General features: G+C 45.2%; 1 protein-coding gene across 1 annotated transcript in view; it reads right to left on the reverse strand.

Moving 5' to 3' along the window:
* Nucleotides 1–263: 263 nt before the first annotated feature.
* Nucleotides 264–15,171, reverse strand: part of ANKRD13A (ankyrin repeat domain 13A) — a 39,179-nt gene continuing 24,271 nt past the window's right edge. The window contains exons 7-15 of the mRNA XM_068563037.1: nt 11,913–11,979; nt 10,472–10,553; nt 8,420–8,481; nt 7,539–7,669; nt 6,706–6,863; nt 5,888–6,001; nt 4,699–4,859; nt 3,078–3,145; nt 264–2,235 (exon numbers count right to left, since the gene is read on the reverse strand). Coding sequence (XP_068419138.1) covers nt 2,040–2,235; nt 3,078–3,145; nt 4,699–4,859; nt 5,888–6,001; nt 6,706–6,863; nt 7,539–7,669; nt 8,420–8,481; nt 10,472–10,553; nt 11,913–11,979 — 1,039 coding nt within the window. The 3' untranslated portion in view covers nt 264–2,039. The remainder of the gene's footprint in view (nt 2,236–3,077; nt 3,146–4,698; nt 4,860–5,887; nt 6,002–6,705; nt 6,864–7,538; nt 7,670–8,419; nt 8,482–10,471; nt 10,554–11,912; nt 11,980–15,171) is intronic.

Here is a 15,171-nt window from a genome sequence, read left to right on the forward strand (position 1 = left end):
TCCAGCACTCCACAAGAGACAGTCCCTCTCCAGGGCTGCAGAGGTGCTCAGAGCGGCCGGATGCTGGCTGTGGAGTTTCCATTTGAAAGGAGTAGCGTGCGAGCGTGTGGACTGTGTGACTTGGGCAGGACGCCGAGAGGAGTGTGCCACCTTTGTCACGCACGAGCGAGGACTGGGAGGAATTCTAATGTTCCAGTAACATGCATAACAGGAAGGGACTAGAAAAATGTGAAGAGAAAAAAAGACTCAAAGGCTGTCTAGAATATTGTACGAGCACCCTCTAAGGAAGCAGTCTTTATTTGTATTTTAAGAGTGAACACATATCGAAAACTGCTGTGACGGTGACACAAAGTTCAGTCCCTTGTTAACTGACCTCCTGGGGAGAAAGTCAAAGACATGGGGAAGCAGAACAATGGAATGCAAACAGAGAGATTACCGTGGCCTAACTGCAGCCATTCCCAAGACGTATCTTCGCTCAAGGTAAATGCCAAGTAAACAAAATGCCAACTGTGTATCTGAAACAAACATGATGCTGCATATACTGGCCTCGTGTGCAGAGAAGGAATTTTGGTCAGACCGTGAAAAGAAAGGCAGATGGTCATATGGAATCAAAAGCACAATTCTTTGGGAACGTTTCACTGGCAACGCTAACTGTATATACAGCTGTTAAATGGAACAGTAGTTCCTGTTTCCCTTCCCGTCCCCAAAGCAGCGCAACAGACAGGAAATGGACGCAGGACAGAGGAGGAGGATGTTGTTACTAGGTGACTTCAGTGCAGCCTGTGGGGATGAATCCATGGGCTGGGCTGGAGTGAGGGTGCCCTCGGCCGCATTCCCCAGGTTCTCTAGGTTGTGCGGTGGTTATTTACAGAAGGGTTAGACAAAATAGTTAACTACTGAGGGTATCCAAAAAAGGCCTGAGAAAATCTGGTTAAAATGTATAACCTTGTATTGCTACTGATAGGAGTAGTCGTTTTTATATCTTTTAAAAATAATAAAAAGATTCTGTTAAAAAATATATTCATCCAGAAAGATGTTGATTTGAACTCTAAAAAGTAACATAGAATCATTTTCCCTTTTGAATACAGAGCCACTGAGTTCCGTTTGTAGCTCCCTTTCTAGTTTCAAGCCCACCCCTTCCTCTCAGGTGCGCCCAGGGCACGTAGTGAGGTCTTCCTAGGCCTCTGCGTGGAGACCCTTCACCAGAGAAGGCCTGGAACACACCCCTGGTTTGGTGATCCTTTGGTCAGCCTGCCCACTTCAGTAACAAGCCTCGGGCTCTCCTAGCTGCTCCTTCAGGGCCAGGATTAGCTGCCTTGGATTTAGCCTGGAGGATCCTGCTCTCAAAGGAACTGCCTTTACAAATTCAAATCAGATCCCTCAAAGTGGAGTGAGGTGGTTTGAAACCATTAGTAATTTTTAAGGCTAAGGCAACATCTGTTGTCATCTGTGTATCTTAATTTGATGCAAATAGTTAACCCTAATATAAAATGGATCCTGTACTTATCTCCTCTTTAGCTGGGTGTGGAAGGAATGGAATAAGGAGGGGATGGAATAGAACAGTGACAGTGCCCTAGAAACCCCGTAGAAAGGTAAAAATAGAAGAGCAGAACGGCACAAATGATCCATTTCTTTGGTGAACTGTACAGAAGTGTCTCCCAAGTTCTCTTACACCACACTCTGCAAAGGCTGCTTCTCTCGTATATAAAACACCCTGACTCCGCAAGAACTTGTTTTGTTATCACTCCTTGATAAAAATTCATCTACAAACCTGCGGGGTGGGGTTGGGGATTGGGTTTTTATCTAAAGCTGGTAGTAAAAATGTGACCTGCAAGCCAGTACAGCTATGGAAAGTGACGACGCTCTCCTCCCCTCAAGCCTGGAGATGGGGCCGCTGGCCCCCAGCCCCTTCACCGGGGAGCCCTGGCCCCGCACCTCTGTGGAAAGCAGGGGACGGCTGCCGTCCGCCGCTGCATCGTGTGAGGCGCAGCCCCTGGGCCCGCGTGCAGACAGAGCCTCCGGGCGGGAGGCAGGAAGGCCTACTTCTCGGTGAGCGACAGCTGTAAGACCTGCTGCAGCTCCGCCTCCTCCTCCCGCAGCCGCAGCTCGTGCTCCTCCAGCTCTTTGGCGGAGAGCTCCATGGCCAGCTGCAGGTCGCTGTCAAAACTGCTGGTCTCACGGGAGGCGCCGGGGCACAGGCCTTCAGAGCCGGTGGGGAGGCTCTCCTGGACAGCCCTGCGTGAGAACGACACGGGGCAGAGAAACAGTGTTTTAACATCGTCATCGTGGCAGCAGCAGCCATATTTCTTAACCGCGGACCCAGTGTGCGCCGAGCCCGGCGCTTCCTATACCCTCTTGTACACGATGCCATCAATCCCACGTAACTCTGGGGGTGTAGGTGCTGGGTGCAGGTACATACCTGCCCGAGATCACCCAGCCACTAAGTGATGGGGCTAGGAATTGAACCTGGATCTATTTTAAAGCAAAACCCAACTTCTTCAACAGGTTTTCATATGTGCCCAGGCTATAGGAAAATGCTTTGTAAAATGAATCTTTCCAGCTTAACCCCTTTTAAAACGGATAATCTGGGAATTCCCTGGCAGTCCAGTGGTTAGGACTCCAAGCTTTCATTGCTGAGGGCGCAGGTTCGATCCTTGGTCTGGGAAGTAAGATCCCACAAGCCACGTGGTCCAGCCAAAAAATAAACATCATCATCATCTAATCATCTCTGTAGCCCTTCCCCAAAGTGGCACCATCCTTAACACTGTATAAACTTCCCACTGACGGCACCTAGACCCTCTGTGATCATACGTTCTTCGCAGAAGATCAGACCGATCAGAAAACATTTACCGAGTGCCTTTCTGCCCACGGCAATGGTTAGTGAACTGGTCACCAATTCTATCACCAGTTCCTGGAAGCTCAGCCCCCAAGAGTTCAGAGCTCCTTTTATGAGGAATTGCCCCAAGAGGAAGCAGGAGAGCTGACACTGTATCAAGTCTCTCTTGCCAGGCCCGCTGCCGCATGTCCTAAGCGCCTGTGCCAACCTCGGGTCAATCATCAAGAGTCACATCAGTCACCTCTCGTCCTGGGCGTCACAGGTATGTGCCTGGCCAGTCCCTCCACTAGAAGCTGGTCCTGAAAGCTCCTAGGAAAGACATGTGACAGACACGAATACCCCTTAGAAGAAATAAACTGTTGTACTGATAACAAAAGGAAAGCAGCAAGAACAAGATTAAAAATATTTACAAGTCCGTTATCCACAAAGCTGTGTGAAAAATTAATAGACTGGGGTTATCTCTAAAATGACACCCAAATGTCAGATAGTATATGGTCCACTACCCTGCTTGATTTGATATCAAGTATGAGAAGGTGGTAGCTGTCAATCTATTAAAAACAACTCAACCTCAGGCAAAGTCTCAATGAACAAAGCAGATAATTCTTCTAGAGCAAGATTGGAATACATAACTCATTATTTGTCGTCTTTGATTTTGGCTACTCCTCTTCTCAAAATGTATGGCTGACAAGGTTTATGTAGCTATTGGGGGAAAAAATAAGCTCACTTATAACAGGGAAAGGAAACACATACTGGATTGACAGTGATGGCTAGGAAAGGGAAGCCTCTCAAGGGGAACATGCCAGCACTGGGGTCTGGCCCTTGGCCCAGCAGCCTCAGAAAACAGAATGGCTCTAAGAATGGGTCCATGGGAGGCGGGGCTCATGTTACCCAAGCTGAGACTCCAGAAAAAACCAGGATGCCAAGAACCTCAGCTGGGGGGACACTGGAGTGTGGGTACCATTCTCAAAGCTTAGCGGCCCCATGACGGCAGGCGCTGGGGCTGCTTCGTCAAAGCACCTGGTACAGAGTCTGGCACAAAGCAGGCACTGTGCAAACATCTGCCAAATGAACAATGGAAGGACAGAAGAAACCAATGAACAAACAAATGGACAACAGGAGCCCAGGACCACACCAAAGGGCAGTGGAGGGAGAAGCAGATCCCCCTCTAGTAGAGCAGGAAGCCACAGAGGGAGGGGACGGAGGAGTTATTGTCCTCAAGCCCTGGACGGTCCCAGGAAGGTGAGGCCTTGAGGAAGAACCACATAGGAAGACAAGAGGCAACTGTTCTCAGGCTGGTCTGTTCTATCCTTAGTACTCAAGAGTTTGGGATTATGCCCCTTACCACAGAATGAAACATCTGAGTAAAAAACAATTTTAACAATGAATCAACCATCCTTTTCATCACACACTTACTGAGCAACCACAACGCAAAGACCGGTCTTCATTGGGGAGGAAGTTGGGATTAAAATCCACATACCTTTGTATGAGACTACTGACACATAGATAACATTCTAGGGAAAAATACGATGGCGTAAACTAGCAAGAATTTACTGTTTCACCACTGGGAAGTTATACAGCACGCTCCGAAAGATACAAGATTATTAGCTACATCGGTGAGTATAAGGAAAAGACAAGTCTGTCAGGCTCTATCCTGTGAATGATGCTGACTGGGGCTATGCAGATGGTCTCATATAATAAGCTTTTATAAAAGACCAGGTGCATAAAATATAAAATAACCCATGTAAATACCATGAATATGCCAAAGTTGTCATTTAGAGTAAGTCTGTCAGGTTAGCCAAAGACTGAGGCCAAACTGGACGGTAAAAGTTTCCAAGCCCCGCCATTTATTCTGATAAATGCACCTGGCTTCTTCTGGACTCCAGTAAGCTCTGCTGGATGGCAAACTGCATTATCTCGTAATCTTCATCCTGCAAATACACGTTTCTGCCGTTGTCTTGAACGTGGTAAGATTCAGGAATTTCAAACACAGATTGATCAACCTCAAAGTTTGTGAGAGTGGAAGCTGAAACACAAAAGGTGACAGTACAGTGCCTGAGTTAGTAAAATAAATTTCCACTTCAACTTTTTATAAAAATTTTTTTAAATTAAAAAAAATGAACAAATTAAAATCAAGGTTGGCTACTATGTAAGAGAGATTTCAAGGAAGAATAATCTTGACAGAGAAAAGTACCAGAATACTGTTTTTTTCTTTTTGCCTTCACTTTTTTTTTTAGTAATAAAATGCATAGTCACACAAAAAATATACAGAAGACTGTAAAATGAAAAGTGAAGATCTCTCTCCCTACACCCTGTCTCTCCTATTTCCAAATTCCAGAGGTAACCAGTGTTTACCTGTGGGTCCTTTGAGGAATGTGATGTGTATGTGTATATATCACACAATCACACCAATGTGTTTTTTTTTCCTTTTTTATTATGAAATATAGTAAATATATGAAAGAAGATATAAGATATCTGTAAACTTAAAATAAAAATGATAATAATAAAACAAAGGCCTGTATATCCCTCAACTGGCCTAAGACACAGAACACTATTTTACCACAATTAAAAAAAAAAATTCAATTACGTTTCGATATACTAGCAATGAGTAACTGGAAGATAAAATTAAGAAATAAGTCCATTTACAGTAGCATCCAAAATCTGAATTGGATTGATGGCAAAGGAGCCTGAGGAAATTTTGGGGGGTGATGGAAATGTTCTGTATCTTGCCTGTGGTAGGGGTTACGTGGGTGTATACATTTGCCAAAAGGCATTGAACCGTCACATTTAAAATGGGAGTATTTTATTACATACACGTTACACCTCAATAAAGTTGTTTTTTAAGAATAGGCTGTCTTTTTAATTCAAGTGGGGTCATACATATTCTGCAAATTGTTTTTTTCACTTAATCGAAACTAAATCTAAAATTTTATTTCATTCAAGACAGAGATCTACTCATAAGATACTCTAATTTCAAACTGAATAATTACTATAATGACTAAATGTATGAGGTTTTTTTTAATCACATAATCCAACTTTTTTTTTTTTTTTTACCTGAATCAGACGGGGTCCCTTCCACATTTTGAGATACAGCTTCTTCAGCAGTGCTACAGCCATTAACATTTCCAAATGTAATCCGTGCATTTAAGACATGAAACAAGGGAATTTCTAATAAAATAAAAGCTTTTATAAATAAACTTTACTGAGAAGAATAACAGCCACCATTTACTGAGCGCTGACTATGCTGGTACCATGCCAAGTACTTTTTATAAGTATGATTTCATTTAATCATCATAACAACCCTTCCCAATATACAGATGGGAAAACTGAGATTCAGAGAGGTTAAGCGACTTCTCCTAGATCACAGTAAGTGATCGAGCCAGGATTCAAGTGGATACAGGATACAGGAGCCAGGATACAACTATCCAAAATGTAAATTCCTCACAAGTAATATGTATTATATGTGGTATCATGCACACTAATTCAAGCCCAGAAACATATTAACGTATCAAAGGATCTTAGTGTCAATTGTCTTCCTCAAATAATAAGTTTAATTTGAAGTTTCACTTAAGTAAGGTTTCATATTAAAACAATGAATGTGTCACATTTTTATGCCTTTTTCATCTGTCAGCACCATCTGTAAATAGAACTGATGGCTGGGGGGATCTCCTAATTTTAATATGCAAAATGAACTAAGAATCATGACACTTCTTTAAACCAAATTAAACTAGAGGATAACTCTGCCCTCCTCCGTTAAGTCTACTGTCTGCTTCTTTTGCTTCAGGTGCTCCAATTCCCTGAAGCACGCTCTGTCTCCCGCAAAAATGGGCAGAACCTATGGGCACTCCTGTCTGTGGTTTATTGAACGGTACCTATTTTGACAGGAAATCCAGGTGGGAATTCCAGTTTGATGAAGTCTCTCAGTCGGGCAAAATGAGCGCTAGTTCGGGCCATCAGGTCAATGATGGGGATGACCTGCTCCACGAGAGAGAGAGGAAACTCCTCACACATCCACAGCATTGCTTTAAACCTGCCGGATTGGATGAGAAAAGACTGAGGCCATCTCCCTCAGACAGGGAGACTGCGTTACTTCTATGCAGTAGGCTAGACAACGCCAGCTTCCTTACGCCCCACGCCCCAGCCTTCCCAGTCATCTTACCTCCTCTAAGTCTGAGCTGGGAAGGGATTAGAGCCACAAAGAGCTCGCATCACCCTGAAATCGGGCAAGCAGGGGAAATGACTTGCGCTACAAGCCTTTATCGATAGCAAGCAGGAAGAATTGGTAGCTGGTGGAAACCATTTCATTTGATCAGCTGAAGCTTGTTGGCAGTTAAAAAAAATAAATAAGGAATTCTTACATCCAATCTATATTCTATTTGGAGAAGGTCGAATAATAAGATGGGCAATCTACTGTTACCTTTCATCAGATAAAGTAATTTTTGTTTTTTGGTGTTTTGTTTTGTTTTTTTTTTTTTGCAGCATGTAGGACCTTAGTTCCCAGACCAGGGATCAAACCTGTGCCCCCTGCAGTGGAAGGGTCTTAACCACTGGACCGCCAGGGAAGTTCCAGTAATTTGAAATTATTTTTAAAGGAAGGACCGAATTATTTTTAGAGGAAGGACAGAACATGACACTGGAAAACAGCACGACTTATGAAACAAATGAGAATCCGTTAAGTTGACAACGGCTGCTGAGTCTCTCTTACTTTTGTGTTCTAATCGTCAGCTCTTTTGGCCTTCCGATGTCTCTGTCCTTCAGATCAAACTCTTCGTTGAAGTACTCGTCAGGCGTGATGGCTGTGGGGTTGTTGGCGGTGGCACACTCTGTGGTGAGGTCCTGCCGAGCCAGAACTCAGGGGAGTCAGAAATGCCAAATGATGCTGACAAGTGGAGGCCTAGGGCACCCAGCCTCTGAGGTGGACACGTTAACCAGCTACAGAGCAGGAAGTTCTAGTCATTAGCTTTTTTTTATTAAGTTAACTGCACAGAACAAGAAAATTGACAAACAGATTGCCAAACTACATGACCAAGTCTAATGGATTTCTCCATTTCAAATCATTTCTCCACTCTCCTTTTATCTCCTGATTATAGAAAGGAAAAAGAGAGACAGACAGAAATATCTGAAAGCACATGGGATCTGGAAGATTTGGAGTTCAAGTTCCAGCTCTGTCCTTCTCTAGCCTGTGACGTTGGAAAGGTAATTTCATTTTTCTGACCCGCAGTGACCTCCACGGCGACAATTTCATATGGTTATTGTGAGGACTGAGAAAGAAAATGTTTGTTCAGGTGCTCTATTAAAATATAAAGTCCTGAATCCTTTTTTCAGTTCCATTTTTATAGTGAGGGCCTAGTTTAAAACAGGAGAGAAAGCACCTGATTTCTATAATCACTACCTGCCTCTAAAATCTTTATTTTCAAAGACTCACTCATCTTATTCTCTTCCAAAAGAATATCTCAGATTTCAGCTGGGGAGTACTCTTTAGCCTTTTCAAATCGAGTGGTCTGCTCAGGATTCAGTAAATGCCCCCACAAGCAGAGAAAAGTCATCTCCTGTTAAACCGTGCTGGAAGCTCACGCTTCGACTTACCCCTTGAGCACCAAATTGGTGTTCCACAGTCCCCAGCAAAGACTCCAGTGGGTTCCTGTCCGCTACAGAGGAGGGAAAAGTTGAATGTCGAATATTATACCTTAATTATGATTATAGAAAAAGATTCTCATCCTACCTTCATGTTTCTCCATCACGCATTAGGAAATCCATCTATGGACAGGCCAATAAAATCATCCCCAATAGCCATCAGCTAACTTATCCTTTTTTTGTTTTGGTTTTGTAAAAATATATTTATTTAATTTATTTATTTATTTATGGCTGCGTTGAGTCTTTGTTGCTGCATGCGGGCTTTCTCTAGTTGTGGTGAGCGGGGGCTCCTCTTCATTGCAGTGCGCAGGCTTCTCATTGTGGTGGCTTCTCTTGTTGTGGAGCACGGGCTCTAGGTACACGAGCTTTAGTAGTTGTGGCACGCTGGCTCAGTAGTTGTGGCTCGCAGGCTTTAGAGCACAGGCTCAGTAGTTGTGGCGCACGGGATTAGTTCCTCCACGGCATGTGGGATCTTCCTGGACCAGGGATCGAACCCGTGTCCCCTGCATTGGCAGGCAGATTCTTAACCACTGCGCCACCAGGGAAGCCCCTAACTTACTCTTTCTAGCACACTTTTTATTAGGATCTCTAAGCTAGATGAACAATAGTTATAAGAATTCAAGGGCTTCCCTGGTGGCGCAGTGGTTGAGAATCTGCCTGCCAATGCAGGGGACACGGGTTCGAGCTCTGGTCTGGGAAGATCCCACATGCCGCAGAGCGACTAGGCCCGTGAGCCACAATTGCTGAGCCTGCGCATCTAGAGCCTGTGCTCCGCAACAAGAGAGGCCGCGATAGTGAGAGGCCCGCACACCGCGATGAAGAGTGGCCCCCACTTGCCGCAACTAGAGAAAGCCCTTGCACAGAAACAGACCCAACACAGCCAAAATAAATAAATAAATACATAAATAAAATTAAAAAAAAAAAAAAAGAATTCAATCAGCATAGTAGAAAAAGTTTGGATTTAGGAATGAGCCAGATCTGGATTCTAACTGCACCTTGGCTGGTCGGGGGCCTCAGCTTCCTCACCTGTCAAACTGGACTAATGGGAACGGTAGTGGAGGTGTGAGTTAACAATGGCCACATGCTCACCGCACACTGCAAGCCCCAGTCTCAAGGTTTATGTGTAATAACTCATCTAATCCTCCCAATGACTCTAAAGGCAGGTCTGGTAGCACTCATTTCACTGCTGAGGAGACCAAGGCACAGCAGGTAGGTAACTTCACAAGGCCCTGAACCGGCCTCGCGCCAGCTGGGATATGGCAGCCATGTATTGGCCATGTTTTGGCTCAGAGCCCAAGTTCTGTCCAAATCTCTCATCGTGATAGTTTGGACTAAATCACTCATTCCAGTGATAAATATTCTCCAATATCCTTATCTACAGATTTTTTCAACCGAATCCAACAATTGTTCTGCATAACACATAAACAAGCCCTGTGAATGGCTTTAATTACAACTGGAGCCAACCACAGGGGAGGACCTCCAAGAACGAGTCAGACTAAGGAAAATTTTATAAATAGGAAATTTGGATTGGCATGACCTGATCACATTAACCCCCAAATTTAACAGAGGCAACAAAGACTTCCTCTAGGCTAAAAAAAAAAAAAAAAAAAAAAGGGGAGAAGGGGGACTTCCCTGGTGGCGCAGTGGTTAAGAATCTGCCTGCCAATGCAGGGGACACGGGTTCGAGCCCTGGTCCGGGAAGATCTCACATGCCGCGGAGCAACTAAGCCCGTGCACAACTACTGAGCCTGCACTCTAGAGCCCGCGAGCCACAGCCACTGAGCCCACGTGCCACAACTACTGAAGCCCGCGCGCCTAGAGCCCGTGCTCCGCAACAAGAGAAGCCACCGCAATGAGAAGCCCGCGCGCAGCAATGAATAGTAGCCCCCGCTCGCCGCAACTAGAGAAAGCCTGCGCAAAGCAACAAAGACCCAACGCAGCCAAATAAATAAGTAAAATTAAAAATTTTATTTTTAAAAAAAAAGGGAGAAGGGAAGAGATTACCTTTATATCTCTTTTTTTCTTCCTCAGTCAGATGTTCTGTCCGTATTTTGGTTATCACACTCACATTGTTCACTGTATAAACCTTGAGAGATGTGTGCAAAAGGAAACAGTGACACGGGGAATCAAAACTCAACAAATAAGCATAGCAAGAGCAAGAATGCTGAAGCCAAAACAAAACAAAACCCAGCAAAATAAAAATGAGAAATGGTTAACATTCATTAGAACCCTTCAGAGAAAATGCACAGCTACCAACTTAGAAATGCATCAGCAGTTACTTTGCATCTCTGACATTTTAAATTACCCCTGAGTAGTTAACGGTGACAGGCTGCACCTTCCAACTTGCCCTTCTTGTTGCTAAACACTCTCAAAGAAGGTCCTGCAATTTAGGCCTCCCAGCTGGATTTCTACTAAGGGGCCCAAACCTGCATCGTGTACTTGGACTGATTTGTGGTAATCTTATACTCAGACCGACTTAGACAGCCATCTGCTGGACAGAAGGAAAAAGGAAGGAACACAAGGTTCTCTACACTGGTAAGATTTAGAGAAAACCAGCAAGCCACTATTTGAAAGGTATTCCGTATATTGACCTCAAATTATTTTAACTGCCAGGGTCAATGCCGTTTTCAAGGTTGATTGAAGAATACTGGGGTCTGGAAAATCACACATCACAGTTCACAGAGAATTAACTGTATATGCCAAAACGTGGATTCCCAACGTTTAAAGATTCAGGAAACACACCCAGCACTGGAAGGGCTATTTCTAAGTGCATCTCACTGAGCGTGACGTAAGCTTTCTTTGCTCACTCAGAGGTCACCAGAGGACCCTGCAGCTGCTGGCAGCACCGTTGTGAGCCATCAATCCCCGCTGCACTGCAGGGCTAATGAGAGGCCAGGAAACAGCTTTCCCGCTGACACAGTGCCAGATGACTCGAGCAACTCTCGTCTCCACTATGACAACTATCTTCTAAATTCACTGACATCATGTAAGCGGGCTGGAAGCCTACTGGTTACAATTAGGCTGACTAAAAATATTGGGAGACTCATGAAAGCTACTTTCCAATATATATTGTTTAAACCCACTCAGGTGATAAAAAAAGATGAACAAGCATGTTAAATCTAGTCCTTTCTTTTTCTATTCTTTCTTTCTTTTTTTTTTTTTAAAGAATTAAAGGAATTGTCACTCCCACCAGGACAACTGGTACCTGGACTCATTTCTCTACAACATAGTTTCTCTTTGCCATAACGAGAGACCTCCTTGGGACATGCTATTCCATTTTCTGAAAGTCAAATAAGATACAAATCCAAGGAAGAGACACACTAGACAGAACTTATTCCCCAGAGCACCTCCACGGCACAGATGCATGACAAAATCTGAACAGAATCCTCATTTGCATAGAAGCTAAATAGCTATATTAAATCTTATTTTAAGAGTTTCCTTTTACCTTTGCTTCGTAACCATTAACAACTTCTGCTTTATCTGTCCTCCAGCCCCAGAATCCGGATTTAGTTCTGATAAAAAGTGAACACCACAAATTTCCACATGTACAATATGCCATTCAGATTTATCCCTGCAGCCTTTATAGGTTTTTTCCCCCAGCTTAAGTTAGTGAAGGACACTTGGAAATTAGGGTCCTACTGTCCACAAAAGGATGTTATTAATGACAGATGGCTCAAGCATCCCCCACCCCCTCCCACAGTTATTAATCAATTTGCCTCATCCCCGGCAAGAGAAAGCCTCCATTCTTGGCTTCTTTACGAAAGCTGCCGGCAGAGGCAACAAAGGTGGTGACATTTATTGGACAGCTGTCCCCAAGAAGTGAGTGCAGATGACCAGCGTCCAAGGGCTCGCCACTAAGGTGGTATCTCGGCCAGAGCATTCATCTGGGTCATCCCAGCCGTGGGCACCGATAGAGTCAGTGGCTGTATCCCCATAAGCAGCAGTATCTCAATCGAGGAATTCTTAGAACAGTGAGGCACAGACCATCATGCTCCTGGGAGAACATGGGTGGGGCAGGAACTCATCACTGTGGAGAGCTGCTTGCAGAAACCATTAGTGCCTGCGAAAAGGCTTGGGAGTCGCGCGCGTTATCAGGTTTGGTGCAGCGGGGGAAAAGAATATCAAAAGCAGTTTTTCAGCCCAGCCGTTGAGTCCAGCTCTGTGGAACTGCTTGTAAAGCAGCCCAGCACTTCAGCAGCAGCTGTAGCATTGGTAAAGTGCCCAAACACCCAGTTACTCAACTCAATATACTCCTGGAAAAAAAATGCATTTAGGAGCCAAATGCGGCCAAGAGGCTCTGATTCTTTTTCAAAGCAGCTCACCCTGGGAAATGTTCCCACTCCCAGGGGAGCCCTGCCCAGACTGCCCCTTTGTCTAGGACATCACATCCCAGCTCCACTGTGACTGCTGCACTCGGGCCGGTGTCAGGCAACTGCCTGCCTCCTGCTCCGACCCCGGGGTGAAGCAGGACACCGCGCAGGAAGCTCCAGAACGGTGGCCGGGAGGTGGTTATCTACGTGTTGTGTTTCCAAACAGTTTGCTTTTCTTCTAATGAGATTTGGTAAATGCAATTAGTCCAGACAGGGTATGCGGAGTTTTATGTGTGTATTACAGTCCATCAGAGAAAGGAGGGACCAGAGCTTTAACTTTCCTATTCGTTACCCACAGTTAGCACAATGTGACCGATGGAGGGAAAGAGAGGACTCCTAAAGGGATGATACCACATGCTAGCTAACTCCAATTTACATTCCAGAAACAAACTTAGGGACCGCACCTGCCTCATTAACGAACCTGAGTTCCCTTTTAGTCAGCGATCAATGAAAATCAAGATATTCCTTTGGGTGGACAGTTCAATCCTCAGTTCCTGTCCTTCACTAAGAACTTGGTATCTTGGCACGGGAAATCATCGCTTTCTGGCACTCGGACTGAAGGATGACTAGGTCTGCTCCACTTCATCCTTCGTGGATGCTGAGAAATCAGAGCCGCACTTTCTCCCTGGGAACTGCCACGCTCCTCACTCACCCACATCTGCTCTACCTGCAATCCTGGCTGCTCCATTTCCTTCCCCACATCCACTCTCTGACAGCTTAGTTATTAAACTCAACATCTACATCCTATTTTAAAACCAAGATTCTAATAAATCCTTGGCTCCTTGATTAACTGTACATGCAGAGGCATCTGATAATGATAGGAGAAAACCCAGCTTCCTCTTTGGCATTTTCACCTCTGCCCGTCTCCACTGAGACCACCGTGCCAAAGGCCACTTAGCACACGCTGGGACTCGGAGGCTGCCACACAATGTGGAGAAAGGCTCTGAGGGTGGCAGGGAATGCTCTGTTTAAGGTGGGCAGAGCAGAACCTTTCAGAGGAGAGACAAATCCAAACTGCAACCAGAGGGTATATATCCACAGGCCCAAAATTCACTCAGGCAAAAGTATTACTTTGCAAGCATCAAGCTCAGAGTAAGATTAGGAGAAAGAACGGGATAAAGAAGACTATCATAATATAACAGGCCCACATCTTCCAAATTTAATCAGCTGAACACTAGCTCACACCTCGGGTAAGAACCAGGCAAGCACACTTTTTCTAGCAGCAAACCTCACCCTCAAGAGGGGCCCAAGCCCTTGCTTGAACCACGAGAAGCTCACTGAGCACCTATTTCATTCCAAGCACCAAAAACAGCAGGTGCCTTCTAGAAATTCTCTCTCAGCAACTCTCTGATGCTCGCAAAATGAGGGTTAGCCTGAACCATCTGAAAACCCCGGGACCACAGGAATACAAAATGCAACTCAGTACAAATGGAAGGGGGGCTGTCTACCCTCCGCTGGGTAACAGCCAGTAACCATCACATTCTCTGTAAATTACACTTCAGAGCGAACAATGACGCTACAATGACGCTCTGCTGCTGAACTAGGGGGAACAGTGGCTCCTCTCATGACATCTGAGATTTCATCTCAAGATTCACTCCTTTTTTCTTTTCAGCTGAGGAAAACAGGAACCTGAAGATGAAGCCGCTTGCTCGAAGCTACAGTTAGCAGCCCTGCCGATGGCGCCAGCTTCCTCCAGCCCTCGGCTCCCCTGTCTTCCAGCTTTACGAGCAGAGCCCTAAGCTGGCGTGCCCTCCCGGCCTGCAGAGGCGAATGCTGAAGCCTGGAGATGTCTTCCCAAGACCCTTTCAGGTAAAGCCACGGTCAGTCCCTAAACCTTGCTGTCCCTGGAAGACAGCGGCTGTCACCTGGTGAGGCCGGTGCAAGGAGGCTGGCGACAGGGGACTGACCCTGCCTCAGGGGGTGTCACTCCCAAAGCAGCAGCATACCTGGCATTTTCTCTTCTGCTACCAACAAATACCCTAATTCCACAGCTTGATCTAAATTAGGGGAAAGGGGCACTTAAACCTTATGTTTGATTAAACCGAAGACTCTCAGTTTTATTAATAAATTTTATACTGGAAACAAAGAAGAAAAGGAAACGAGAGAACAGTCAGTATATTCATTAAGAGAAAAGAAAGCCTAAATCCAGAAGAATAGTGTCCATGTCAGCTCAGGCTATGCTGCTTTGGTTTACAGAGAGCTGGATGTGACATCCTAGGCAAACACTCAGGGCTCTTACAGACTCCCTCAGTTCAGTGTGTTCTATGCTGGAAGCACTCAGGCCAACAGCTATGACAGCCTTCCCCCCCTTACAAAGGCCCTCCCTGCCTCGGC

Source organism: Eschrichtius robustus, chromosome 14 (assembly GCF_028021215.1).
Source record: "Eschrichtius robustus isolate mEscRob2 chromosome 14, mEscRob2.pri, whole genome shotgun sequence".
Classification (NCBI taxonomy): domain Eukaryota; kingdom Metazoa; phylum Chordata; class Mammalia; order Artiodactyla; family Eschrichtiidae; genus Eschrichtius; species Eschrichtius robustus.